Consider the following 27,443-nt stretch of genomic DNA (forward strand, 5'->3'; position numbering starts at 1 on the left):
ATTTCTAACTAAATACGAAATAACTAAATATAAAAAATATATAAACCGGTGTACGTCTTAATTACTATAATTATGAATACGCGCGTTGCTAAACGTCTTCTGTAAGTTCAAATGATTTTATCAGCGTATGTAGTATGTTATTCGAGTGGGCACCCGAAGAAGGCTCCACAGCTGAAAGGACGTTTCTTTTCTCCTCTTTTCAGCGCGGAATAAGACCTTTACTTGTTCCTTGTGTCGACAGGCGTCTTAACCCTCAACGTGTACCTCCAGAGAGAAGGCTGGGACCCGTGTCACAGTTGGCCACGTTATAATGTGCCTGGGTTGATGGACTTTGGCGTGAAAACGTTAACATTTTCCGTTCAATAATGTCCCCGCCCTCCCCCTGTTTTTTTTTTTTGTTTGTTTGTTTTTGCTTGCTTCCAGAAATGTCTACTACACCTTCGTAGGGATTGAAAATGTTAAAAATTTCAGCCTCCCCGTCGGGGAATCGAACCCCGGTCTCCCGCGTGACAGGCGGGGATACTCACCACTATACTAACGAGGACGGGCTGGGGGACAGCGCCGTGCTCGGGTCCTTTATACGCGATGCGTCGTCTTTTCATATGAAACAGCCGTGTAATGCGTATAAATATAACCCTAAAATCATTTCAGAGTGTTGATTTAAATGTCTCTGGCTGGGAACTCGGGGATCGGCTTCCGTCATGCGCTGTTTCCCCATGCTGGCCCGCTCCGCGCTCTTCCCTTGCTCGGGAGAAGAGGCGCGTTGGCACTTGCTGCCACAAGAGGGCGCCAGTCTACCGTTCGGCCACCCGGCGGGGAAGCCATCTTCACCGCCTCAGGGTTGGTCGGTTGCGATCACAGAAACGGCGCGCTAGCCTGTCGGCGTACTTTTTTTTTTATTTTCACGATGGCCCCACCCCCAACTCCACTGTGGGGTTTTGAACTGGTGTCAGTCCCAACAGCGACGATCAGTACACGCCGTGGTTTAAACGCGTCTCAAAGCGCCGGGCGTTTATTATTATTATTATTATTATTAAAAAAAGTGGGAAAGGGGGAGAGACCATAAAGGTGCCGAGGTTGGCTAATTGCCTGCACCTGCTACTATGTCAGGAATGTCGACTAAACTGATGCTCGTCCTGATACGACAAATTACCCCCCCCCAGTCCTCACGCCAGCGGTCGGCAAACAGTCATCTGGCACGTAAAGACTTTGGAAAAGAGCTGTCCAGCAGGACCTCGTGGCGCAACGGTAGCGCGTCTGACTCCAGATCAGAAGGCTGCGTGTTCGAATCACGTCGGGGTCACTCCTCCTTTTAGCCCCACATTTAACACCCATTCTCCCCGGAACCCGATTCAATATTTGTCAGATACGTCACTCGTGTTCCAGGCAGAGCGCTGCACCTTTTCAATTCAATTCAAGAGGCTTTATTGACATGTCCAATGAGTCAAACCAGTGCTGCCCAAGCAAAACAAATACAATGAACATGAAAAAAAATCTGCAGGCATTCACAATAAAGACACGATCATACGATATTTACATATGGAGCATTATTGGGAGAGAGGCTCACTGCTCCTCAGGCTGGGACAGGAGATCACATACTTGGCTGCCAGTTCAACAGAGTTCCCTCCTCCCTCTCCCAGGAGGATTGGTACTTGTTGTGATTCTGGCAGGTGTGGGAACTTTGGGATTAGTTTTGTAAATTTGGGGAAGAATGTTTCTCTCCTCCCAGAATATTTGTCACAGTGCAGTAGGAAGTGCACCTCTATCTATATTCGCTGTCTTATAGGGTCAAAGCTGTATCCTGAGATGGAGAAAGATAGAGAAGGAGCCACAAAAAAAAAAACGAACTAGGTTTTCCAGACAATCTGGAAATGACAGGCAGGAGAGACCCAGCAAGAGCAGAAGACGGCCCGGGAATTGTTGTTGGTTGTTCACAGAGATACCCAGCTAGAGAGCGTCACTCCAGAGCAGCTACTACTGGATAGACGTGTCCCGACCGCAAATCATTACCACGACGTTTGGTCACTCAAATAATTATATTTTTTCAATATATTGAACTAATATAGCATTCAATTGAACTCCCCCACCACCACCACCCTCCTTTAAAAATAAACAATTAAACTTTAGTAAGACAAGGTGACAAGAACGAAACTTAAAACTACGCACACGGAGTATAAAAGTGAGGTATTAAACTAGGATTACGATTATGATTACAGTGTGTTTGGAACAAAACGATTCAGGGGGGCTCCCAGGGAAATTGCTGCTTGATCCAACGACGGGTGAGCCGATTTCCTCCGGTTTACAAACTGGTCCCTCTGTCTCCATCACCGTTCTCCCGGGGAAAAGGGAAAGGCTCTGCGTCTACACTGTTGTTTGTCAACAGTGGGCATGTGAATTGTTTGGCGGGAATGTTCGGATGATTTGGTTTTAGAAGACCTTTACTTGGTTTTGGTTGGAAGGTGCCCATAAAACTGTATTTACTATTTCATTTATACAGTTGTGTATTTCTATCCTGCTGAAAGCATAATCCTTTCCAGAACACGAGTGTCACGGGCAAGTTCATGGGGCTGTATATTCTTGTATTTTACCTTGGTCAAACGTTTCCTTGGTTTTCACGCTTGGCCGTAGAATTATAATAATCCAGTTCTAGGAGACTGCATTGCAACTTTCACCAACTGTATTGTTTAGACACAAACGTTTCAGATTTAGACTTATCACACGATAAAATTTGAATCCACTATATTGTCGCTACATGTCTGAGCTACCTCAGACTATACTAAAATTGCTCAATTTTAGTATAGCATTGATAAGTACTCACCAGTAGACCACTTAAATATACTTGACCATGTGCATAATGTGCAAAGAAATAGCTTAACAGCAATCATGTCTTCCTACGCCACTGTGCCTGGCTGTGCTGTGACTCTAACCTACAGCATACAACAGGGAGAGGTACTGAACACCTCACCACAGAAATTAATTCCCTGTCGGGGTATCAGACACAAGACAAGACAAAAGCACAGACAAGAAAGACTCGAAAAGAGGGGAACACGCATAGGGAAATACAACCGCACATATAAGCGACAGCAACACTGTCACACAACAATCTGTCTCTGAGTCATCAGCCTCCGGTCTCTGTACGTGCGCAGACTCGAACCCCAGCCACAAGGAACACCTCAGCAGGGGTGCCAGAGGGTAGGGACTTGCAGTACCATGTCCCCAGGAGAACCTCTCTCTCCGCCCGCCTCCCTCCTGACCTCCAGCAGGAGAATTCCTTCACCTTCATTCCTGATCTCCATCTGGTTACCGCAGGCCAGGGGTGGCCAGCTCTGGTCCTGCAGGGCCACGGTCCAGCGAGATCTACAGACCACCCTTATATCAGCAGTTTGGTAAAAACAAGGGTAATTGCGTTTCGACCACATAAGCAAGCAGGGCTGTCCAGTCCCGGTCCAGGAGGGGTCAGTGTGTCTACAGCAGGGCTGTCCAGTCCCGGTCCAGGAGGGGTCAGTGTGTCTACAGCAGGGCTGTCCAGTCCTGGTCCCGGAGGGGGCGCTGTGTCTACAGCAGGGCTGTCCAGTCCTGGTCCCGGAGGGGGCGCTGTGTCTACAGCAGGGCTGTCCAGTCCTGGTCCTGGAGGGGTCAGTGTGTCCACAGCAGGGCTGTCCAGTCCCGGTCCTGGAGGGGTCAGTGTGTCTACAGCAGGGCTGTCCAGTCCCGGTCCTGGAGGGGTCAGTGTGTCTCCAGCAGGGCTGTCCAGTCCCGGTCCTGGAGGGGTCAGTGTGTCTACAGCAGGGCTGTCCAGTCCCGGTCCTGGAGGTTCAGTGTGGCAGGTTTTCCAGGTCTCTTTAAAGCAGCAGCACCTGAAGAGCTGGGAGAAGCTGAGAAATGGCTCCAGTCAAGCCGGCATCCAGCTGGTTTAATTCACTAAGAGTGGAGCTGGAATGAAAAGCTGGCGACACAGCGACCCTCCAGGATCAGGGCTGGGAACCCCACTTTCAGCTACATGGAACGTGAAAAAAAAATGATTAGTCCACAGTCTGTCCAAAGTGCAGGACAATACGTCCAAAGTTCCCAACCAAAAGAGGAGGATCGTTTTTGGGTGCAGGACATCAGGACAAGGGGCGGGTGACAGTCCGAAGTCTCTCTGGTATCAGCAGGTGATGAGGGCCAGCTACATGGAGAGTCTCCACTTCAAGAAATTTATTTTCCCATCACAAAGAAAGATGGAAAAAAAGCAACAAAAACACTACGGCATTATATACCCACAGTTTAATGGCATATAATATCATATATATAAATGAAGACAGGCCAAAAAAATACAACTAAATTCACTTGGTTCAATAAAGGCAATATTAAAAGAGAATATTCTACTTAAAGTTTTGCACTAGAACATCCCCTTCCTCCCTTGTGTGAGTTCTGTATAAGGACTCCTAGACTCTGGTATGGAATGCAGAGGAGAGGGGCGAGATTTCCTGCACCTGCAGGGACTGACGCTTTGTGTGAACCTCATTCTCGGGGTGTCCGCCAGAACCCCGCTTTTCACACCCCCCCCCCCCCGAAAAGAGAGAAAGCTGCGGTATCGTGGCCTCGTGGTGGAGCCCAGGGGTCTTGATGCACTTTGTAAACGAGTCCTGTTCCCCAAGAATGGCCCAGTTCTTTCACAGGAGGCTTGTCCTCACATACTGTATACAACCCATAACACAGTGCGTTACGTGCCCCTGGACTATAGTGACACCGGTAGTAGTGCAAGCGTTGTACTTAGTACTTATTTCAACGCCACATTACTGGTCGAGATTGTCCGGCTTCCGAAACGCTTCTTAATCGGTCTGGTTCGTTGCCGTGAAGACGCGTTTGACATTCGGATAAGAAAATACTGAAGTGGTGCAGAAATCACCCGATTCATTGCTGCTACATTGCAACGCAACGGTACAACACCCGGCTATTCTACACTAACGAGCAAACTGATGCACTTCCAGGCGATTTCTGTTTTCCTACAAGCGCGTAATTATAATCCCATCATCATCATCATCTTTCCAGGGCTTGTTTCTCACCGCAGCACAGTTCAGCCCTCAGTCCTGCTCGCTCCTGGCGTGTCAAGACCCAGACTCCGGCTCCAGGAGCCTCTAGCCCTCAGCTTCTGCGCTCCAACTTGAAGCCAATGGCGAGGTCCTTTCTACAGCTACGCCGCCCAATGGCGCTCGGCTTTACTGGGCAGTGAGGCGAAAGCCGCCCCCCCCCCCCCCCCCCCTCTTTTCTCGCTGCTCTGGCTTCGTAGTGGGGCCGGGTTGTTTGTCTGCGCTCGCTAGGGTGGCGTGTTTTTACACACACACACACTTAAACAAGGGAGCTGGAACTACACTGCTTTCGCGCATCGCCGCAGCCGCAGAAACCCGGGGAGCAGGTCTGAAGCGCAAGAAGGAGAGGAAGGGGAGGGGTGGAAGAAAAGGATAGCGGTTCTCGCGAAGGATATCGACTGTCGTTGGCGTTACTGTCTTACTCCAACAAGAGGCGCCCGCTGCACGTTTTTTTTTTCTCCCCGTCCAGTTCAATTTTCTGCGCGTCGTAGCGACAGGCGCCGATTCCCCGTGTCGGGTCACCACCACCACCAGCAGCAGACGACATGTCGGAGTTCCTGGAGGACCCCTCGGTGCTGACCAAGGATAAGCTGAAGAGCGAGCTGCTGGCGAACAGCGTGCCTCTCCCGAGCGGCGAGCAGAAGAAGGACGTCTACGTCCAGCTGTACTTGCAGCACCTCACCGCGCAGAACAAGGCGAGGAGGAACCGGGGTGCCCCGGAGGCTTTCTCCAGCGACGAGGAGCTGCCGGCTGCGCCCCCGGTCAGCAACAGGAACCGCTCCGGGAGGGTAAGTCTGCACTTTGTCCCGGCCGCCAGCGGCGGCGGCTGCTTGAAGCGCCGGCATGCCTGCAGCTCTTGGTTACATTGTGTTTCCCTGCTGCAGGACCCGCTAGCTCAATGAAACGCCAGTTTGAAAAAAAAAAGCGTGCAACTGTAGCCGGGGCAGGCAAGCTTGTATCGCGACTCTCCTGATTTTATTAACCGGTGACCGCGTTGTTTTAGTACTTATTTGTCCCATTTAAAAAAAAATAATAAGAGAGGACCGGGTATTTATTTCTGGTATTTCTTTGTTTTGTTTTAACCAACTACAGCGGGTCAAGATTGTGTCGGCTTGTGCCGGGGTCGCTCGTTCAAGCGCGGATTGTTGTGAATTGTCGCTTGTGCTCTTCGGTGGTGCCTCCTGTCAAAAGTTAGCTCTGGCCTGTGCAGGACCACCACCGACAGCCAGGCATGCGTTACAATATGGTATAGAGGTCTGCATGTTTTCTCCGCTGTTTACATTTATTTCTCTTTGAAGAACCTTTTTTTTTTTGGTCTTAGCCCAGACCGAAGTAGGTCTTCTACAGATAACGTTGATCTTGGGGGGGGGAGACCACAATGCGGTGCATTAAGGCGATTGAAAGCGATTGGAGTGGGAAATGGACAGGTGCCGGAGTGCCCGTGTGAATTTTGGGGGGAAGTGCGAGCTTCATTCACCTGTCCTGCGAGTGTGAGCGATGCTGTCGCTGAGAATCGCCTCCGTCTCTCACTTTCCCGCTTAAACACTCGGACCGCCTTCGGAGCCGAGAGCCCCCCGCTATTGTGTGGGAACTGCCTTTCGCCATTAATAATTCATTTTCGGCGGCGCCGAGACGCGCCGAAATCATATACCTCGCCGGTGTTCAACCTGCTTCGAAAACGTCGTGCGTTTTTGTCTGAGCGGTTTCCGAGACGGAGATCGCAAACGGGTTGAAATATTTCGTAGCGTGGCCGGACAGCGCTTCTGTGTTTTGAATCCGACGCGGGCAGCCCGGTCACGCTGAAGGAAAATAAACAATAGAGCAAGAACGGGCTCTGCACGGAGTCGAGGAGCGATTGCACATCCGGATCAACCGTCTGGGCAAAATCACGGACAAATACGTGAAATGATCAAATCATTTTAGCTTAAGTAGTAAGAAACGGAAGGCGCGCATCGACAAGTACCAAAACTTAAAAAAAAAAACAATATGTTCTCTGAATATGCAACTGTAGCGGATCATCTCCATTATTTAAATCGAAGTTAAGGCGCTGCATAAAAAAAAAACTGCGTAGCGGGTATACCGTTTTATAAAACTTGATAGGGAAAATGTCTCTTCTGCGGAGTTCGCTAAATCACGGTAAATCACTCTTAGATATCTGAAGAATAAAAATATCTGACCCCAGAGCCACATTCTGCGGTTCAAGATTTTGTACATTTGCTCCCCGATAGCGTCCTGCGGGTTGTCTTGGGGTGTGGGGGTCCACACGGGGTGGGTTTGGTCTTCATGTCACCTGGTGGATGTTTGGGGGGATTTGACTACTTTTTGTTAACTATTCTTGCCGCAAAAGAAAGATTTAAGATAAGTGATTAGATTTTATTGTCCCCTGAGGGAATTTTGTTTTATGGACACGCAGCGCTCCTGTACATTTAAATAGAATGCAAACAAAAAAAAAGAAGAAAAGAAAACATTGCACATTATTCTATTACAATAAATAAGAAAAACATTGTACATCAATCTATTGCACATGTACAATATAACACACAACAACATGTAACATTTATAGCGCATCACAAAAATACAAGTCATAGGTTTATTCCGTGCTGGAAAGAGAAGAAAGAAAACACCCTCTTCAGGTGTGAGCATCACAAAAACTGTGTAGCGGGTAACGCCACAAAATAGGATCCGTGTCGCAAATAGTACTGTGGAGTTTAATAAAATAGACATGCTACAACACTTTCAAAAGGGCATACGTAAACAAGAACCAAGAGAAACAAGAAAAACAGCAAAATAACAATGACAAAAAAAACTAATGAGGAGTAAAGAAAAAAAAACCCTACAGAAAGCACAGGAGGACAGGTGTCCGTGTGGCAGCAGGGCGGCGAACTGGAGTTGAACTTTAGCGGAGTTGTGTTTTACCCCGGTAAAAGTGCGGTTTGTGCCGAGGCGGGTTGCTGTGCTTTTAACCTTGATTTTGTGATTTTTTTTTAAACATTTTTTTGTGATTCTCGTATTTTGTGAGCTCGCAGAAAAGACATTTCATTGCCATCAACTACCGCTGCGCGCTGTATTGTTGTGCATTTGATCAATAAACTTTGATTTTGATTTGATTTTGTTTAAAAAGAATTCCACAGCTCTAAAAGGTTGTCATTTAAGAGCGATCAACTCGATGCTTTGCTGTTTTGAACCCAGCCGAGAGAGCGGCCGACTGCGCGAATCCTTTTGTTGAGTCCGGGACGAGAAACGGGCGTTACAGAGCTCGTCACGCTGAGACGGATGAGTGGACCTAACGGCCCATTAGCACGTAAGCAATTAGTGCGTCAGTGAGACGGAAATCTGGACCCGAGGCCCGTCGCTGGGGGTGTCTCGGCGCTGACGTCAGTGTCAAGCCCAGGTGACGCCGCCCCCTACCGGGGCTTCACGAAGAAACTGCGGGTTGGACGTCGGGACTCCCTCCCACGGCACACAGTCACTCCCGAGTGGAGTGGACGCTGTGGCCATCTTCACTTAAGGTGGTCGTGGGGGGAAAAGATGCTGAATGAGCTATTGGCGGCAACTTTCCGAGTAACATTTGCCCTGACGTGTTTGCCTCCGGCAGAGCACAGTCCGTGCTCTGTCCGAGCAGTTCTCATGTCCTGACTGACGTCTGTCTTCTGCCGTCAGATGTAGGTGTGCTGTGACGAGTTCAGTCTCGGATTGAGTAAGTGACCCTGTATTCTCCCCGTGTGTCCGCTATATCACAGGTGTCCACTCGTTTCTGTGTGGAGTTATGTTTCACACACGCTGTTACTGAACCACACCACTGGATGTATTCCAGGACTGTTATTATTTTTTTTAAAAGATATATTTTAGAGAACAAAACAAAACCATTTTACATATAAACCACCATTATTCAGCCTTACATCTCAGGAAAACAATTGTCTGTTCCTGTTTGTTCCCCTAGTATTTTACAATTATTTAATTAACTTTTAAACCAAACTATATACATTCAAAAGAAGGAAGATGTATACATTTATGAATATGAAAAGGGAGGAGACCAGTTATTTTGTATCTCAACAAAATCCAACCTTGAAGGTTTAATGTACTGAACCCATCTAGACCAGTATTTGACCAATTTTTTCACTTGTAATTTTAGTGAAAATGTTATTTTTTCCATTATATATATATTTGCTTTATTAATTCAATCCAATCATTCATTGTTGGTAAATCTGGGAGACGCCACTTGCTTGTTATAGCTTTCTTCCCTGCTGATGTAAGGATTCCAAACAAATATTCGTCAGTTCCCCTCCAGTCAAAATCCAGTTTACCAGAATGTAAAGGGTATATTCCTTTCAAATATAGTTTCCAGGGCCTCATGTAGGACTGTCATTCTTATGGTGAGGTATAATTACCGTGGTTCTTGTGCAGATTATACTTTGCAAGATGGTTATAAATTGAGATGTTAGTGCATCATTTGAGGCCTGTTTCTTATTTGCAGCATGCCAGTTGACACAATGTGGAAGCTGCAGTTTGCAGGAGAGGTGTGCAGTCTGCACAGTTTCACTACCTGAATCTTCCGATACACTTTGTTACTTTAGACATCAGAAGACCCAGGTTTGGAACAGAACAATGTTGACAAAGTGTTGGAATTCTGCTTTTCATGTGGATTAGTGGGTTAAACACCTCATTTCCAGTGCCTGGAAGATTTTATTCTTAGCTTGGTTGTTTAGATTTCTTCGCAAAGCTGTTTTTTTAGCACCATTAGACAAATTGTGCTCCAGTTTAACTGTTAGTTATGTAAGGCAGGCTAAAGTTTATTGTGCTTTATTTGATCATGTAAATGAACTTGTGTCTTGGGATTTGCCGTCTTGCCTAAGTTGATTTATGCTGTACCCAGTCTAGTGCATCGCTTAAGATGCTGTTTAACTTTTTGTCTTGTTTTTTTACACATCTGATTTGGAATAGCCTGTTGTACTTTTCACAACTTGGCATTCAAGACTCCTCCCAGCCTCCAGGCACTCATCTCCTATCACATCACAGGCAGCACAGCCTTGTACTGGGGGATCAGCTGTGATTGAAAATATATTCATTATATAAAGCACTGTCTTTTACTGAGGGATCAGCTCTGATTGGAGGAAAGGCACGACCATCATGGGGCTGCCCCGCCCTCTTCTGAAGGATGAGGTTTGATTGGAGGGTATGCACATCCATCACAGGCTGCCCCGCCCTTTAATGAAGGATGGGCTTTGATAGGAGGGTAAGAATATCCATCATGGGCTGCCCCGCCCTTTACCAAAGGATGAGCTTTGATTGGAGGGTAAGCACATCCATCACAGGCTCCCCAGCCCTTTTCCGAAGGATTGTTCTGATTGGAGGGTAGGCACATTCATCAAAGGTAACACCACACAGTACCAGGGGGTCAGTACTGATTGGATGGGAGGTGAATCCCTCATTGAGAACCAGGCATGGCTGCAGGAACCCAGGAGGCCACAGGGGACACTGTGCCTCGGAGAGCCAAGAAGAGACCTGCTCAGCTAATCCCACTGTGCCCTTTAGTGGCTCCAGGCCAGCTGTGCACTAGCTGGGGAATTCCGTTTAAAGTCAGCCAGTCACTTGAACCAGACGTGAACCCACAATGTCTGAATTATGGAGCTCAAGCTGCACTCCTTCAAGGGCAGAGCTTCTCAGGGAAGCCTTTAAGAGATGCTGTTTACTCTTGAAAAGTCTTAGTATCTCAGAAAAGCACTCGCATGCATCCAGGTTCAGGCCATTGAACGTCAAGCCTGATGCACCTCGTAAGTGATCTGGAGGGAACGATTATGTCACTGCTGTCCTGTTCAGTTGATAACTAATTGTAAAGAAATAGGGCTTTTTTTAAAAAAGACTTTTTCCCCAATAGAGCACACTTTGCCTCTCTCTTCCGTTCGGTTGTTTCTGGGTCCTAAATTGTGTGGTTAGAATGAAACATGCCACAGACTTGTGAAACAATTGGGTCTTTTTCAGGAACTAAATTCCTGCAGTGGATCAGGTTAGGAAGATGCACAGTGTGCTGTCTCTGGCCTGTAACAAGAGCCTTTTCACATTCTCCCCCCTGCTCTGAGAGCGGTTGTTTTGCTAGTGGGCTTGGCCTGTCTCTTGAGGAAATCGCTTTCCAGGGGGAGGAGTGTGCGTCGTGTCTGCAGTCAGCCAGATGCAAGCTCAGGGCCTCAGCCCTCCGTGACTCGAAAATCCCCGCAGCTGAGACCTGTGGTGGTCCGCCTTTGTTTGGATCAGTTCCCTTTTCATTTTGCGCATCTGAAATGTCGGGTATCCGGAGGTATTGAGAGCAAAACAATTAGCAGCACTTGCCTTGCCCCTCAGCGGAGCAGGTGTCGGGGTAGACGATTCCGGGTGTTTCCAGGTCCCTCCGAGTCGCTTGGCCGGTGTTCCCAGGGCTGGGGAAGGTGTCGGGTTTAGTTAGTGCTCTCCGTGTGTGGCGGTCAGGGCTGCGGTGTGGAGCAGTGCTCAGGGTTCTGGACCTGGGACTGCAGGGTTGTGGGTTCAAACCTCAGAGGAGTCAGCTGAAGTATTCCAGTAAAATGCCCAGCTGTGTAACTGGAATCCAATTTGCTGTGGATAGAAAGTGTTGGCTGAATAGTTACAAATGGGGGGGGGCTACGAAACTGGTGAAAATCAGGAATTGACAGAGTGGTTTAGTCTAGAAGTGAAATAATTATTCAAAACCCCCCAACTTGTACTTGATTTCTAACCATATACCCGAGAATTCACTTTCAGAGGTCTAACCTTCTGGTCAGCCAGAAAACCCCAGACTGCTACTAAGCACTAAACTCTTAATGCCTACAGAGGCCACATAAGAGAGAAGCTGCCTTCTAATTATATACAAAGCAACCTGCAGTTAAATCTCTCTCTCTGCACCTCGGATGCCACAGAATAAATGGGAGCCTGTATCCTTATCCATAAAAATGCACCCTAAGCTGGAAAGACATATCTAACTGAGGTATCGTTGGTCTGGAAACGTAAGGTCCCTGAAAACACAAAAAAAGCACGCTCTCTCCAACAAGGTTTGAGTACTCAGCTCCAGTCAGGTTTGGTTTGAATGATGAAGAAGTAGGAGCTCTCGCCTGGCACAAGCTTCAAGTCCCAACTCCTCTGGACTCCTCTCTCCTCTCCCTGCTCTCCTTGTTTCTTCCTTCTTCCTCCTCCCTTCTTTTTTTCCCTCCATGTCATCTTATATGGTCTGTTTCTGTCCTGCTCTTTTTCAATCATGAATCCACAACTGCCCTAGGCATACTGAGGTAACTTTACCATTGTTTCTGCTCAAGGGACCCCCCAGACCTCAGCAGACATCCTCTCTGTTTTAAAGTTAGAAGTGTTCACCCTTCCCAGTGTCACAGACTTGATCTGAAATCTTAGAGACACGTCTCAGTCACCTAAAGCTGTGACAGCAGACATGCACTTATGCCGAATCTGAATTGGACTCGGTGGAGCTCTTTGAAGAGGAGCAGCACGCGGGAAGGCCGGAAAAGTCAGGTGCCAATTCAGTCACTTTGGGGCACCCTGAGGAATCTTGGGGATGGGGGGGGTCCCCTTTGTTCATTTCTGCTCACATTTCTGACGGTGGTCAACTCCAGTCTTGTAAAGGCTGTCAGTAGTGTTGCAGGACACAAACAGCAACAAGTCTCAAGAGCATTAGGCCAGATTGTAGAGGTGCTTTTTAGGTTTCTTTATTAAATTAGGGACGGCAGATGAGTCCAGATTGTTCTTGTGACCTCTGCCGACCCCCTGTCCCTTCTCCCGGTAACATGGAGTAGCTGGGAAGGCTCTGGATCAGCTGGACGGGCTTTGCAAGACGTGCCCAAAGAGGCCTGATCCAGAAACTGACCTCGCCACCAAGCTGACAGGCAGCTGCTGCAGCAGCAGGTGGCGACGCGTGCTGTCCTCACAGGCTCTCTCTCCGGTCCTGCGTTGGGACTTGTGAAGCAGCCTCGATCCAACACTGTGATCCTGGAGAATGAGGAAGCAATGGGTCTGCGTTTTTCTCCGCAGGGGAGTGGTTGGCTGGTTGGTTGGCATTTGTTTTCTGTTCTCCAAGGTGACGCCTGTGTAAAGTTCTGATGAAGCCGGGCGCAGGGTGCCCCCCCCTAGAGCCTACCTGAAAGAGCCACTTGTCTAGCAGGTCCCCCCTCATGTTCTGGAGCCTCAGACTCTGTCGTCGTCGTCCTTGTCTGAGTGGTGCTGGATTCCTCGCTCTGCCAGGCGGTGTGTCTCTTTATTACAGAAGGAGAATCCCTGGAATGCAGAGAACTTCACTGGAAGTGAAAGACCAGTGAAGAAAGGCGTCTGTTACTTCTGCAGTCGCCTCTGCTAGTTCCTGGTATCGGGTGGATTGTAGTTTTTTGGTTATTATGTTGGATTCTCGAGCAGGTCCCTGCTAAGATAATGACAAGAAGTGGGGCTTGGTAGCAGAAAACATCCGCAGACCCGCAGTAGAGTGTTTGGACCTTTTCAGTAACTATGTATTAATTGGAGTAAATCTGATGCTGGTGCTTTTTGAATGGAACTGGTCAAATGATCTGCAATGAGACTTGCCTTATATATAAAAAAAGCACTGGCATTTTTGCAAAGGTTTGTTTGTAGATCAGCTGTCTGGTGCCCTTTTCAAACTGAATTGCCTAAAAGCTAGGCTGTACCATTTCATCAACCATATCTCTGTACTTGAGAACTTTTGGAGTTAAAATAGGTCCCAACTCTCAGTGCTACTTTCAGTCAGCTGGTGGTTTCTTTATGGAATCGGGTCTCTCTCCAAGTCTTGCTTGCTGTCTTCAATGAAAGCGCATCAGCATCTCAGTTGTGCACGAGTTGCTAGTAGAAGCAAGAGACAGATGAGTGCATCTTGTTCATTTGTCAAAAGATCAACCTTTTCAATTCAATTTTAAGTTCCACTTTATTTGTCATTATGCTTACACAGGTGCATCGTAAAATGAAAAGTGTTTAATCTCTCAGGTGCAGTATAACCTTTTAACTTGGCGTTAGCAGTGGGACTAACCATGTGTGTGTCAGAGTGACAGATGTAAGCCTTCCTGCACATAAACCTGAAAAGCAAAGAGAGTTCCTGCTCTCAGTAGCGCAGTTTTCTCCGGTGCAGTCCTGGCAGACTCCTGGAAATCGTGACAGAAGGCTAATTTTGTGGGATCCACCATTTCTGCAATGTTGAGAATTGGGGAGAGTCCTGTTTTAGAGTTTAGGTCCGCACATCTAGACATCATTTCCTGCCCATATTCAGGTGTAGCTCAGTTTTTGATTGGTTTTCTGCTGACTGTTACATATTCTGAGTCTTAAGGGATTGTAATGTGCAACTGAGCTTTCTGTGGTGCTGTGATCTGTACGAACAGTCACAGCTGTGCTGCAGACAGCCTGTTACTGTCCTGGGCAGCACTGCAGGCCAGATGTGGATCCAGATAACGGTTCAGACCCGAGGCAGTGTCTCAGGTCCCCAGGAAGTCCAGTTTAACAAATGGGGAAGAAGAGAGCGGAAATTGACTTGGAGAAAAAATTTCCCGTTGTATTTTAAAGACCGGCTTTTACTTTGTAGTTTTTCCTTGTTTCTCTGGGTTGTCGGCGCCCCCCATACACACACCTCAGGTTTTGGAGGTGTCAAAAAGAAGGGGGCTCAAGGAGGGGGGGACTGCTCCAAGGCTTGTGCTCCTTTTCCACTGCTGTTAGTGAGTTCTGAGGCCGAGGCTGCCTGAGGCGAGCACAGGTCCCTCTCCTGCCAGATGAACCCCCAAGCCTTACTGGGGAAGAGGTCCACTGCGCCCTCTCTGTATTCTCCCCTTTTCTGTAGAAGATCTCGTTCCTCTGTGTGTTTCTTCTCATTATAACTCATTTTCTTAATGTAGTGTTGTGGCATTTTTGAGGGGGGGGCGTGGCCTGCGTTTTGACAGCATTCCTGAGGTTGCAGCTGTGATTTCTCTATCCCACAACCAGTGCTGTCGAGAGCCAGCAGCTCCAGGGCCTCATACCTCCTGATCTCAGTGATTTTTATCATTTTCATTTTGTGATCCTAGTTAACTCTTGGCCTGCTGGTTTTTGGGGTGTGGAGGACCTGTCTCACCCTGGAGGTAAATAATCATCTTGTTGATGAGAGTCAAATTAAAGGGCAGGTCAGTGGCGTAGTTTCTACAGGAGTAAAAGTGCAATCGGAGTCTCTTGTGACACGAATACGTTTTTTTTTCCCTCAGTGCAGCAGATCAAGAAGTTGTTTTTCCCTTGAAACCTATTCAAGGCCTTTGTTCTGAAGGTGTATTGGCACGACTGTGAAGGCTGCTGTATTTCCTGTGGTGTGCCTGACACATCTGGATCCAGCTGTGCATTTGGACTCGGACTGGTCTTTCTGCAGGGTTTGTGTGTGAATGGGGGTGTTGCCAGCACTCTGTGTTCCAGCGAGTTTGAGCTCCAGCCTGGTTAACTGTGCACTGATGCAGGTGCGTCTACAACCTGCACTAAGGGAACCCACAGAGGGGTCAGAAAGCAGCAGGATCTCTCCCACTGCTTGTTATAAACCTCACCTTATTGCAAACAAAATATCCAGTTCAGTCCGTCCATGGGCCCCAGAGCAGGCCTTCCCAAAGTGACTTACCTGCGCAACCATAGCTGGGCTTTTAAATGGAGTCAGCTCAAGTCTTGCTCAAATGTACAACTGCAACATCACACCTAGGATTTGAACCCACAACCTTCAGGCTATGAGTCCAAAACCCTGACCTCTTCTCTGCACTGCTGACTGACTAGTCCCACACCTCCTGTTCTTTTCTGTTTTAAGAGCTGGCGATGTTACGTTAATCCAGGGCACTGCTGTGTTCAAGCAGAAAGCAATTAAACGATTTCAAATGGCCCTGTTGGTAGGTGAATTCAGAGTTTCGCCTGTATAACCACCAGTGCTGAGCTGGAGCAAACCCTAACAAGTGTGGGGGTCCCCAGGACAGAGATAACGAACCCCTGGCTTAGAGCACAATCTGTGAACGGTGATTTTGTGCAGAAGAGGTACTGTATGCTGTGTGTGTGTGCGCGCGTTTTGCTCTGTAATGAGTCGATCAGCAGGAAGTGAGATCAGATGTGCTGATGTTTATTTTTCTTCATATAGTCAATTGTAGTTCTCCTGCTGTAGATCCAAGCGATAAATGTTATGAATATGCTAGACTTAAAAAAGAAAATGCACATTTTCACAACAGAAAATGGAACTAGGATTGCTCATCACTGATCAGACTGGTTTTGATTGCTGCTTCTAGATCAAACAGAAGGGCTGCTCGTGTTTTTATTAAGATTAATGCTTGCCCAGAATAATTCATCCAGGGAACCGAGACGCATGGTATGTTTTGTTTGTGTTGGGTCTCTTCCTGCCCTGGCAAAAAAAAGTACCTCAGCATTTCACAGCATAACCCGTTTCAGACCGGATTGCTCAAATCTGTACTTCACTGTACTTCAGTGCCCTGTCAAGTGCCGTTCTTCAGTGCCTGGCTGAGGTCTGAGGCTTGAGTGTTGGTGTTATGGTGTATGAACCGTGGAGCGGAGCAGGGGTTGGCAGCAAGGGGACAACTCAGAGCCATAATAGTGAATGAAAGGGTTAAGAGCATATTGTGGGCAGAGAAATTGCTTGAAGAGTATCAGAAGTTGTCAGATAAGATTTGCGAAGCTGAAATTGCGCAGGACTTAAAAATAGTTCAAGGACTACTGGGGACTTGGTATCTGGAGTTGTAAATGAGCGGTCTTTGTTCTGCGATATCTTTGCTGAATTTATTGCACAAATATGTTAACTGCTCCCTTGGAGTGGTATCACTCCTCAGGAAACGCTTCCTCCTCTGTGCTTGTTTCTGTGTAATTGCTTGACTATATAAATGGGAAAGTCCCAGCTGGTACTCTGAATTGGCTGCCGCTCTTGTGGCCGAGCAATTCCTGTACGCATGCGTACATAAACTCACTGTGGCTTTCTCTCACACGAACCCGATTGGGAGTGTGGATCCCCTACAGTGGAATATGTTGAGGGTGCAATCCGCCATTTCTGGAGAGGCAAGAGATAAAGCGTTCAAAATCCCAGAGGTGAAGCAAGTTCCATGCTGTTGGACGCTTGTGTATAGGGTGGGTGACCGCAGTGCTCTGTGCTCCCCAGGCACAGGAAGGTAGTGTGGTGTCCCCGCGGTAAACCTGTGACCCACTGTCCCTCTGCAGAAAGCCACGAAGAAGACGGACAAGCCCCGCCCGGAGGATGTGGACGTCGCGGAGCTGACCGACGAGGATCTGAAGGACCAGCTGCTGAAGTATGGAGTCAGCGTTGGGCCCATCGTGGGTGAGTAATGAGGCAGCACGTGTAACAGGGGGAACGCCAGCGCCCGTCGCGGGCGAGTGGCCAGAGCTTCTTTCTGTCTTCCTATTAAATGATATTTCCATTTGTTACTAGTGCCATGATTAAAAAACAAAAGTGGGAGGGAGACTGCCCTCTGAGCAAGCTGGTTGTACAGCATAGCATAAGCCGGGCCTGTGGTGCACTCTGAGGAGGCAGGGCTCTGTGATGATTGGATGAAGGCCACAAGGTTAGGAATTAAGAGATTCCAGGAGCAGGACATTTGAACCAGTAGACCTCGATCAAGACAAGCGACTTCATGGGTGAGTGTGGTAACCCCGTGGCAGTTTGGTTTTAGTGTTGTGCACCACGGCTCGAACGTCTCCGGTTCTGGACTACTTCTGTTCTTAATGACCTCACTGAGCTCATCATGAACCTAATTGGACTGTGAAAGACCATTCAGAGGTCTTCAGGTGTTGATGTAATGAGCGAGGAAGCCTGCTGCATTCTGACTCATGACTCAAGGTTTGGAGACGTGCTCTTGTGTGGATGAAAGGGGAAAAACACTACAGCTGATATATACAGTGTGTGTATATATATATGTGGAATGATGTAGCCGTTTTACAGAACAGCGTTTGTTCATGTATCTATGTATAGGCACGCATAGGCAGGTGGTTTACATCAGAGCATAGCATAGACATCAAATGCTTGCATTGAAAAGCCTTTGTATAAAGAATTGATAATACAATAGCAAAATGCCGGTCCTGATCAGCTGCTCAGAGATCGGAACTGAAAAGCCAGTGAGCTCTGAGTTAAGACAATACAAGACTGCAGCGAATTGTTGCTAGACACTGCCTCGCTGTTCTCTCTTGGACTCTGCCTAATCTAATGATAACTGTGGTTTGCCTAGTGTGTTTAAATGTCTAGATTAGTACAGGGCGTTCTTTATTTTTGAGCTGTGCTTTGAGGCAGGCAGGCATGCAGTTAAGCTTTTGCAGGGATTTCCCTTTAGGAATGAGCAGTCACAGTTGCTAAGGAATGTGAGCCAGTCAAGTACATTTGGTTTAAAAAGCAGTTTACAGCAGGCCAGCAAAACAGTTTTTCAGAACAATTGCAGGAGTCTTTCAAGACCTAATTCCAAACATGTTGGAGCGTTGCAGGCTGGTAGCTAGCCAAGCACAAAGCCCTGGAGCCAGATTTGCTCCCCGGTTTCTGTAAGTAACAATGTATGTCTTTGGTACAAACAAATGTTGAGCTGAGTTTTGGGAAGTAAGCTGGAGTATGTTTTGAGTGACCTGGGAAGGGCAGAACACATTTTGCGCTCATCCGAAAAGCTGTGAAAGTTGTGCAAGTGTTTTGAAAGTGCTAGCTGGAGTTAGAGAAGCCAGTGTCCCAGTGGTATGAGCAGTTTTACAGCCTGGGTGCTGGCACTCATTCACTTTATTCCTCTGCAATACTGATTCAGGATCACGCACAAGCAGGGCTTCCTGTTCTTCTGGTTTCTGTGAATTCACAGAAAACTGATCAGAATATCAGAACAAAGGATAGGCAGTAGCTAATTGATCCAAGGATCTCATCCAGCTGTGTTTTGAATGATTCCAGAGCAGCAATGTCTTTTCTGTTACATGGTGACCAAAACTCTAAAGTATTCTAAAGGAGGCCTTATTTGTGTTTTATACAATTTATAATATCCCATGATTTCAATTCTGTTTTTACCTAAATATCTTAAATTATTTACTTTTTTCATAGTTTCCCAGATATAAACTTATGTCAACATAAACACCTTAGTCTTTCTCATAAGTAGCTTCGTCTAGCTCAGTATTTCCCATTTTTCTTTAGTCTTTTTCACAACTTAGGTGTAAATGGTGTTTAATGTTGTGAAATGTTTTTGAGTTAAATTTGCTGCCTCTACAGTTGGCCAATTGAGTATAATCTGCAAATGTAACTAGTTTATTATTCTGGAATCTCAAACATTGATCAGGTAAGAAAAGCTGTGGTCCTAGTAGAGATCCCTGCAGTACCCCTCAGTGCCTTACCTGCACACTGTTTTCTGTTTAGTAACCAATTCTCAAAGTGGAATGAGAGAGAAAGATTCCCAAAAACCATGTTGTTCTGTCAACCTTGCCATAGTCCAAGCTTGGGGGAGCAGGCAGCTCAACTAGTGTGCACTTAGAGGGACATGCAAAACAAGACTTGCTTATGTGAAAAAGATGACTTGCACATAACTTGGAATTCACCAGATTAAAAAAAAATACAGCTATTTAAAAGCTGACTAGTTCCTACTTTGTTTTGCTTTAATAATTTTGTGACCAAATAGAGGTGTTGGTGTTCCTCGAGTTAAAAGAATGAAACCTGTGAGCCCTGACCAGACTGAAATCATTGCTGATATTGTACTTAATTTCAAATCCAATTCTTTGTTCCAATCTCTAGCTGAAGTAGTAGGTTAGGGAAGGATATGACGGTCGTTGCTGATGGTGATTACAATTCATTACTTCATTATCATCAATAATAATCATATTGCTATTATTAAGATTTTTAGTGCCTTTAAAAGTGGCTTCTCAAAGTGCTTTTGTTGCAAAAAGAAAAAAAAGCACATAATGAGAGGAGAGAGCAGAATGTCACAATTACAGTACAGGAGTAGGAAAGCAAAGGTGCAGACAGGAGTCTTGCTTTGAAAGTGCTCAGGCAAGGTGACGCTCTGATAGGGGGATAGAATTCCACAGCATTGGGGTGCAGCAGGAGACGGGGCTCCATTACCCATGGAGTGCAGACGGGCTTGGGGGACAGAGAGGAGACCAGGATTAGAGGAGTGAAGGTTGCGAGGAGGGGAGTAGGGCGAAAGTAACCCAGACAGGGACTGAGGTGCCAGGCCATGCGGAGCCTGACAGGTGGGAGGAGGAGAGGGGGGTTGGCCTACCTGTTGCACGTAACAGCAGCTACGGCCGGGGCACCGGGGTGGAGCGCGGCTCACGCACGGCTCGTCTCCTGCGACCTCAGCTTCGACGCGGAAGCTGTACGAGAAGAAGCTCCAGAAGCTGCTGGACCAGGGCCCCCCCGAGACGCTGCCCCCCCCCTCGGCGCCCCTGCGAGCTGCGGACGCCAACCAGAACGGCAACACGGACTCGGAGAAGTACAGCGACAACGAGGAGGGTGAGAGAGCGTGGGCGCGTGTGCGGCCGAGGGGAGCGAGGCGAGAGAGCTACGGGATTCGGGGTGGGGGCAGGTGACATGTAATGTAATGTTTCTTTATTAGCCCTATACAATTTCTTGCATTAGGAATTCGTCTTTTCGCATACCCCAGCTTTTTCTCCATGGAGACACAGACACACAGACAGGGAGAGAAGCTTGGGGTCAGAGCGCAGGGTCTGCTATTGTACGGCGCCCCTGGAGCAGCTGGGGTTAAGGGCCTCGCTCAGGGGCCCAACGGAGTAGGATTCCTCTGCCGGCCGCGGGATTTGAACCAGCAACCTTCCAGTCACAGGCGCAGATCCTTAGCCACAGAGCCACCGCTCCGACATATCGTCATGGCCGTGACAGCAGATGGAAGTTCTGTAAAATTGTCAAAACGTGTCTTTATTAGTATTTGCAATCTTCCCGAACACATCCGTTCTCTGTGTGAGAATGGAGGGCGTGAATAATGTCTTGGACAGACGCCTGTTTCTCCTGGTCTCAATGGCCGGGCTGTGGTCACTGCGGAGGTTCTTCCTCGGGATTCCTGCGAGCTCAGCAGGATCTCCTGCTGGAGTGGAATTCCCTTCCGAGGAGGGTCTTTACAGAAAGTGGTGTTGCAGGGCACCTGTGGGATATTTGTTCCAGCTGAAATGTTCTTGGTTTGTTAAAGTATCCGACGCTTCACGGTTGTAGAGGGATGAAGGATTCCCACCAGGTAGTCCTGGGAGCGTTTAGATTGAAAGGCTTCGTCTTAATGGGTGAGAATTCCCTGCTGTGCATGCCTTGTCTCTCAATACCTTCATTGCTCTGCTCTCTCTGCAATGTATGAGAGAGTGATGGCTTTAACTGCACGTGCGACCGAGCCAGCCTTACAATGTTCAGAATACGGAATTGATAGAAACAGAATGTAACCGAATTAAAAACATCTCCAAAGAGAAGCAGAATAAGAAACAAAACAGTGCAAGTTAAAGCACACGTGCTTTTTAAGAACGTAATTGAAGTGTATCATAATACCGCCGTCTTAATTTTATCGGTTGCAGTGCTTCTGTTAACATTATTGATAAGCACCGAAGGGTATTGCTGACCCCCTCAAGTCCTAAACCAAATCTAAAATGAAAGTATAACTGGCATTGAATTTGAAAACACATCCGTGGTCTTGGTTGCAGTTTTCACTTGTTGCGTATTTAAGGCCCCTCGGTGTGTTTGCATACTCCAGTCTCCTTGTCTGCACAGGTGCTCTGTGCGTCCCCCTCCCTCACTGTCCCTCTCTCGTGTTCAGATGAGAAGCTTGAGCCCATCGTGGAGAAGCTGGAACCTGTGAAGACCCGAGTGAAAACCACCCCCGGCCTTCGAACGCGGCGCTACGAACACAACCGGGTGAGTGTCTGCTGACCGGGGACTGTCCGTCTGTCCTCACAGCCCTCTTGTTCCAGAGCTCCAGTCAGTCCGGGGGTCTCCAGCCCCGGCCAAGGGGAGCCCCGATCCAGAAGGGTTTGTAGATCACCATTAAATCCCCCTACGTTTCTAAAGATTCCTTCTGTTAGGACACATTAAAAAAGCGGTTTATGAAATGAACCCCTTCAGAGATCGTTAAGGACTAAAACCGTGAATGTGTGGAGTACGGAAAAGGCTGTCCAGCTGCGTTCTTGAATCTGAAACCACAGTGTTTCTCCAGAAACTGCTGGACAAGGCCCTCGGGTTAAATAGCCACCCCTCCTCTCAGAAGGAGGTAACTGTAACTGTTCTTATGATTTTATCAAGCTGTATCGCTTTGGGACTTGTTTTATGTGACGGGACCCCTCTGACTACTGGTGTGCTGTCGTGCTGTGTTGCAAGCGGGGCGAAAGGCTTGCAGGTCAAGACAGCTTCTTAAAGGGGACCTGCAGCGCTGTTTCCGTATATCGGGGTTCAAAAGAATCAGCGTTGATGAGTTTCTTTCAAACCGCAATAGCAGCCAAATGTACACACAGTAACATGTAAAACCTCCATCGCACAATAGAGTAGATGTCCAGGTCTGCGCAGAGCCGTGTTCTGCGGTTCAGAACGAGGCAACAGAACTTCCGGTGACGTGCCGCAGCCCTGTGATACGGTGAACAAGCTCTTTTAACCCAACGGCAATCTCGTCGCAGTCCGCGGGACCCCCCAGTGCGAGATTGCAGCAACGTTGGCGACTTGCAGTTCACTTTCACAAAGTTCACGGTTTTGTACTTCAGTTGCAATTGGGACATTTTTGTCCGTAGAGGCAACGGATTTATTCTGCTGCCGAGACTGAATAACCGGTCCGAGGAATTGGGACTGCAGTCCCCACTTTAGGTCCTGCCCTTCCTGGCCGAGGAGCTCTTCGGCCCAGAGGTCCACCGAGAAGGATGATTAACCCCCGTCATGTCTGCGGCCGCGGATCAGAGTCTTGTCCTGGGGGCTCCAGGCTGCTCCACGGGCCCTGCGGGGGGGGGGGCAAGGCGCGGTGCTCCTGCCGAGACGATGCGGACCAGGCCCGGCTTGGCCTGTTTTGCCGTTTGCGTGGAAGAATAAAGCTTTTGTTCCGGTGAAATATCCTGCTTAAGCTCCGGATCAGTTTAGAGCCTCACATCTGTTGGAGATCGTGAAACAGCAGGTGTTTGGCACTTTGACAAGAAACTGGGGAGCCGCTTCAAGATGTTGCTTGATGGTTCAATGTGAGCCATGCTGAACATGGCTTCCATCACGAGCTCTTTTTTCTAATGGCGTGTGGGTACCTGAAGGCGCCTTGTCTTCATTGTTAGTTCCCGGAAGCAATCTTGAGTTGAATTGTATAGAATTCAGGTTTTGAGTTTTGGTTGTTTTATTATGAGGTGCTATGTGATGCATTGACTTTGAGAAAAGTAGAGAACCGCATGTGCTGTTGATAATCGTTCTGAACACAAGGAAACTACAGCAAGTGCATGGTGTGTGGTTATGTGCTGCCACCTGGTGTTTCTGTCAGGGACTGCAGTCCAAGGGAGCTGAGAGTGCTGATGAAGACAGGTGAATTGCGCTCTCCAGGGACAGCGAGTCTAATCCATTCCATTGTATAAAGATTCCTGTGTCTATGGGAGGAGACACAGGAGTCTGAGTTCTGAACTTTGTTGTACAAAAGAAGGGTGAGTTTTTATTAACATTGCCATTGGAGTGGGAAGAGTTTGAGATCAGATAAGGGGGCGTTTTTTCTGATTTCAAGAAACAGGTAAAGGTTTATTCCATGCTGAAAGGAAAAGAAAAAATAGCCTGCTTCTGGTGTCAGTTTAAACTTCTTCAGGCTTCACAGCCGAAACATTGTCTTTTTCTTTACCTTTCAGCATGGAATAAACCTTTACCTGTTCCTTTGCAGCCTACGTGTGCTGACACAGTGCCCGACTTGAGCTTTTTCCGATTTCCGCAAGGGGACAAATAACTCAAGCAGCTTTGTAAAATGGATTATTTTGTCCGTGAAACTGACTGAGTTTCTGAGTTGAGAGAAATTCTTTGATCACTCTCCCCTCCCAACAGTGCTACGAGAGCCTTTCCTTCTACCTCTCAGCCTCCTCTGTGTTTTTTTTAATGTTAAAGAAAAGCTTGTTTAAAAATAAGCGGTGTTTTCCCCCCTGTAGGGGATAACAGGATAGGTGAACTACAGGAAAACGGGGCACAGAAGTCAGTAGTGTTAGCAGGCCAGCAGGTGGCGGTCTTTTCTCGGAACAGGTGCTGTGTATGGATGAGACGCACCAAGGTCCTCACTGCCATTAAAGATGCCAAGGCGCTGGTAGTAACAGCAGGGGTGATCACCCTGGTGTCCAGGCTGCGTTCCAAAAGGAACCGTTCAGATATCTGGTAATTGTGCTTGGCTGAAGAGCCAGTGGTGTGAAGCTGCCTTCTGTGGGATTATGACTGAGCACCTATGAGTGCGAATCCCCCCTAAAAGACTAAATCATACAGTCTAGCCTTACTAAAGCTCTCTGTTAATTCAGCTCGTTCATTACTTGATCTGTAATCAGGTAGTGAGGAGGTTGTCCTGTCACCCAGGGAGGTGCTGCACTTCAGTGATGGATGGAGATGGGCCTCCTCCGATTTATATAAAGTACTTTTGTTTCGATGTGGGTGAAAAGGGCTACAGAGCTGCCAGCAGTTATTATACAGTATGTTCTAGGTCATCTGTAAATGGATTTAGTCATTAAACAGCAGTGACTCCCTGCCTGCTGCCTTAGAGGGGGCATCCTGTAGAAATGTCACTCTTGGCGAGAGGCGCTTGTGTGTTGTGTGTGCAGAGTGTCGACACCCGCGAGGAGGAGGGAAAGACAGAGGGGTTGAACGAAGAAGAGCGCGAACAGGGCGTCCTGAAGGTGAAGAGGAAGATGAGACGAGCTGCCCTGCTTGACCAGGCCGTGCCAGCCAGTGACGACACTGTAATCCCCCAGTTTCCCGTCTCTCTCTCTCTCTGTCTCTCTCTCGTTCTCCACCTCTCCTCCTCACCCCCGAGTGCTGAGCTTTTTTCCCCCCGAAGGTTCGGGGTGGGTGTACAACACAGGAGTGGGGCTCCCACAGCGGAAGAGGGGTTTATGGGCAGCAGGCTCTTGTCCAGAAGCTAATACCAGCTGAGGGACGTTTTGTGCTTATTCCCTGCCAGCACAAGTGCACAGGCCTGACCGTAAACAGATCACTTGAGCGTGGAGTCTGCCTCCCTGCTCCAGCAGGCTTCATTTCCGAAGACTTCGAACAATTAAGCAGATTGGAGTAATTTCCAGATCTGTGACCGATATCTGAATACCCCTCAGGCTTAAGAGGACCAGAATTCACTTTATTGATCCAATTACTGTTTGAATTGATCGGTCATCGTTAGGTGTTCCCAGTCTTTAGAAACAGATTGGGGTTCTCCAACCCCAGTGTTGGAGACCCTCGCTGTAAGTACTAGTCTGTCTAAGAGCCTGAAGCTTGTAAAACCTGCAGTGGCTTAGTTTCTCTGTCTCTGTCCCTGGTGGATGCAGCACGGGTACAGGGGACACCTGGTGACTGAGTACTGGGGACAAGGGGATGGGTTTGCACACAGGAAGCGAGCAGGGCAGCAGCTCCCAACCCTTCTCCAGTGTGCGGACCCCCCTCCTCAATTTCCAAACGCTTGGATGATCGCCTCCTACTGCTCCCAGCAGTACTTCTGTCACCCCTGGAAACCCAGCGCAGTAGCAAGGAACAAAGGAAGAGACTCGTGGTACCTGCACCCTGTAACACGAGCTGCTCGCGCACCTGTGCATCCTTATCCTTCACCGTGACGTGTATTTGTGAAGGTCAAGGTCTGTTCCAAGCTGAAAAGAAAAGAAACAACGTTTTGGCCGTGGAGTCTTCTCCAGCTGCGATTCCACAGCCGAAGCGCTTTCTTTTCTCTTCCTTTCAGCACGGAATTCACCTTCACCTGTTGCTTTGCAGCCCGTGCACGCTGACGCAGCTCCTTACTCGAACCTCACCGGGCCCGCGCGCGAGCAGGCTGGTGCCGTCTCTCTGACGTGAACCGCAGGATGTCAGGTTGGAGGGCTTCAATCCGATCACGTGTCGCACGTCTTGTCTGGAAGCCTCTGCAGTAGCACTGGGGGGTCCGCAGACCACGGGGGGAGACCTGCTGGGCTGGGCTCTGCAGCAGCAATCTGACTGCTCTGTGGTCTGGGGGTCGGTTGTCAGCATCCGTCTGTCTTGCGGTATCTCGGTAGAGAACAGGTGTGACTTCAGACACGCTCGAGCCTTTACTGTATTAGACTGGAGCTCTTCTTTTTCCCCGAAGTTCGGCTCTTGAGCGCTTGAGAGGTATTTTCCCAGGAAGGTCTGCGCTTTAGGCCACAGTAGGCACAGAGCCCAGCCGTGTTCAAATATGAGATAAGCAAGAGTAGATTCGAACAATTCAGGAGTACATTCCCACACGAAGCCAGGTAATGTGTGCTTCGTAGTGATCCAGGTGCACCATCAGAGGGCTGGTAAATAATCCATAGGCATTGAAACATTGTGCAAAACAGTTGCACAGCTTCACTCTTTCAGGGCCAGTTTGCTAAAATATCACAGGCGTCTGTGCCACCAGTGCATTGAGCTGAAACCTCTAGACCACACACAAGGTGAATGGGACACCTCACTCTGGCTGCTCTGGACACACGGCATGCACTGATCAGTGCTGGTTTAGGATGCTGGGGTCATCAAACACTTGAGTCTCGGACCTACAGGAAATGAGGCGCAGAGGCCAGTAGTCCTCCTTGGCTTTTAGTCTTATTAAGGCTGCTTCCCTTCGGTTTTCCTGAGGGAAAACAGTTTCTCCACGCTGGCACGCTGATCTTCTGATGCAGGGGTGCACCCAGGCCAAAAGGATTTAAGGATAAATATGCAAAAATACTCTGCTAAAATACTTCAGACAAAGAATTGTTATATTTGGAGATCCTCTACCTGTGTTGAACTGTTTAAGGGCATCTCCAAAGCCCTGACAGGTGTCTTTGCACCCGTGTTGAATATTCTGAGTTTAATAGGTTAAGATTAAGATTGATTATACAAGGTGTGCACCTTTAAAAAAAAAAAAGTGTAAGGTTTATACATTTATACATGGTTCATTTATAGTATAACAGTTTGACTGCAATGACTGTCATGAGAAGAAGCATTGAGTGGGACTTTTAATTTTTTTTAATGTATGCCAAAGACAACTTCGCTGAGTGTGCACCTTGAATGTGGCTGAGATTTAGTTTTAGTGGGGCACAGTTCACTTCAGGCTCTTTGGAAGAGGAACTCCAGCCAATGTCCTGCTCCTTACTGCAGTCTGATGTCCTTTGACATAACTTTGCAGTCCAAACGCTCAGATTCGGAGCTCATACTCGCATGGCCTGCCAGAGGAGGGTTAGACTGTAGTGCACATGACACTGGCTGCAATGTGTCCT

At 48.0% G+C, this 27,443-nt stretch overlaps 1 protein-coding gene and 2 non-coding genes across 12 annotated transcripts in view; 2 read left to right on the forward strand and 1 right to left on the reverse strand.

Moving 5' to 3' along the window:
* Positions 1-472: 472 nt before the first annotated feature.
* trnad-guc (transfer RNA aspartic acid (anticodon GUC)) lies at positions 473-544 on the reverse strand. Its single transcript has one exon. It is a non-coding gene; the product is annotated as a tRNA-Asp (tRNA).
* A 687-nt stretch (positions 545-1,231) lies between these two features.
* Positions 1,232-1,303, forward strand: trnaw-cca (transfer RNA tryptophan (anticodon CCA)). The gene has a single exon. It is a non-coding gene; the product is annotated as a tRNA-Trp (tRNA).
* Positions 1,304-5,125: 3,822 nt separating this feature from the next.
* tmpoa (thymopoietin a) overlaps positions 5,126-27,443 on the forward strand; it is a 30,531-nt gene continuing 8,213 nt past the window's right edge. The window contains exons 1-5 of one of the 10 annotated variants that reach the window (XM_088645647.1): positions 5,126-5,860; positions 17,271-17,388; positions 20,380-20,532; positions 21,833-21,930; positions 24,813-24,950. In XM_088645647.1, the coding sequence (XP_088501773.1) occupies positions 5,618-5,860; positions 17,271-17,388; positions 20,380-20,532; positions 21,833-21,930; positions 24,813-24,950 (750 nt within the window). In that variant the 5' untranslated portion in view covers positions 5,126-5,617. The remainder of the gene's footprint in view (positions 5,861-17,270; positions 17,389-20,379; positions 20,533-21,832; positions 21,931-24,812; positions 24,951-27,443) is intronic. The other 9 variants (XM_088645648.1, XM_088645649.1, XM_088645652.1 and 6 more) reach the window with 9 other exon arrangements.

The sequence above is a fragment of the Lepisosteus platostomus genome, chromosome 9, assembly GCF_059453375.1.
Source record: "Lepisosteus platostomus isolate fLepPlt1 chromosome 9, fLepPlt1.hap1, whole genome shotgun sequence".
Classification (NCBI taxonomy): Eukaryota; Metazoa; Chordata; class Actinopteri; order Semionotiformes; family Lepisosteidae; genus Lepisosteus; species Lepisosteus platostomus.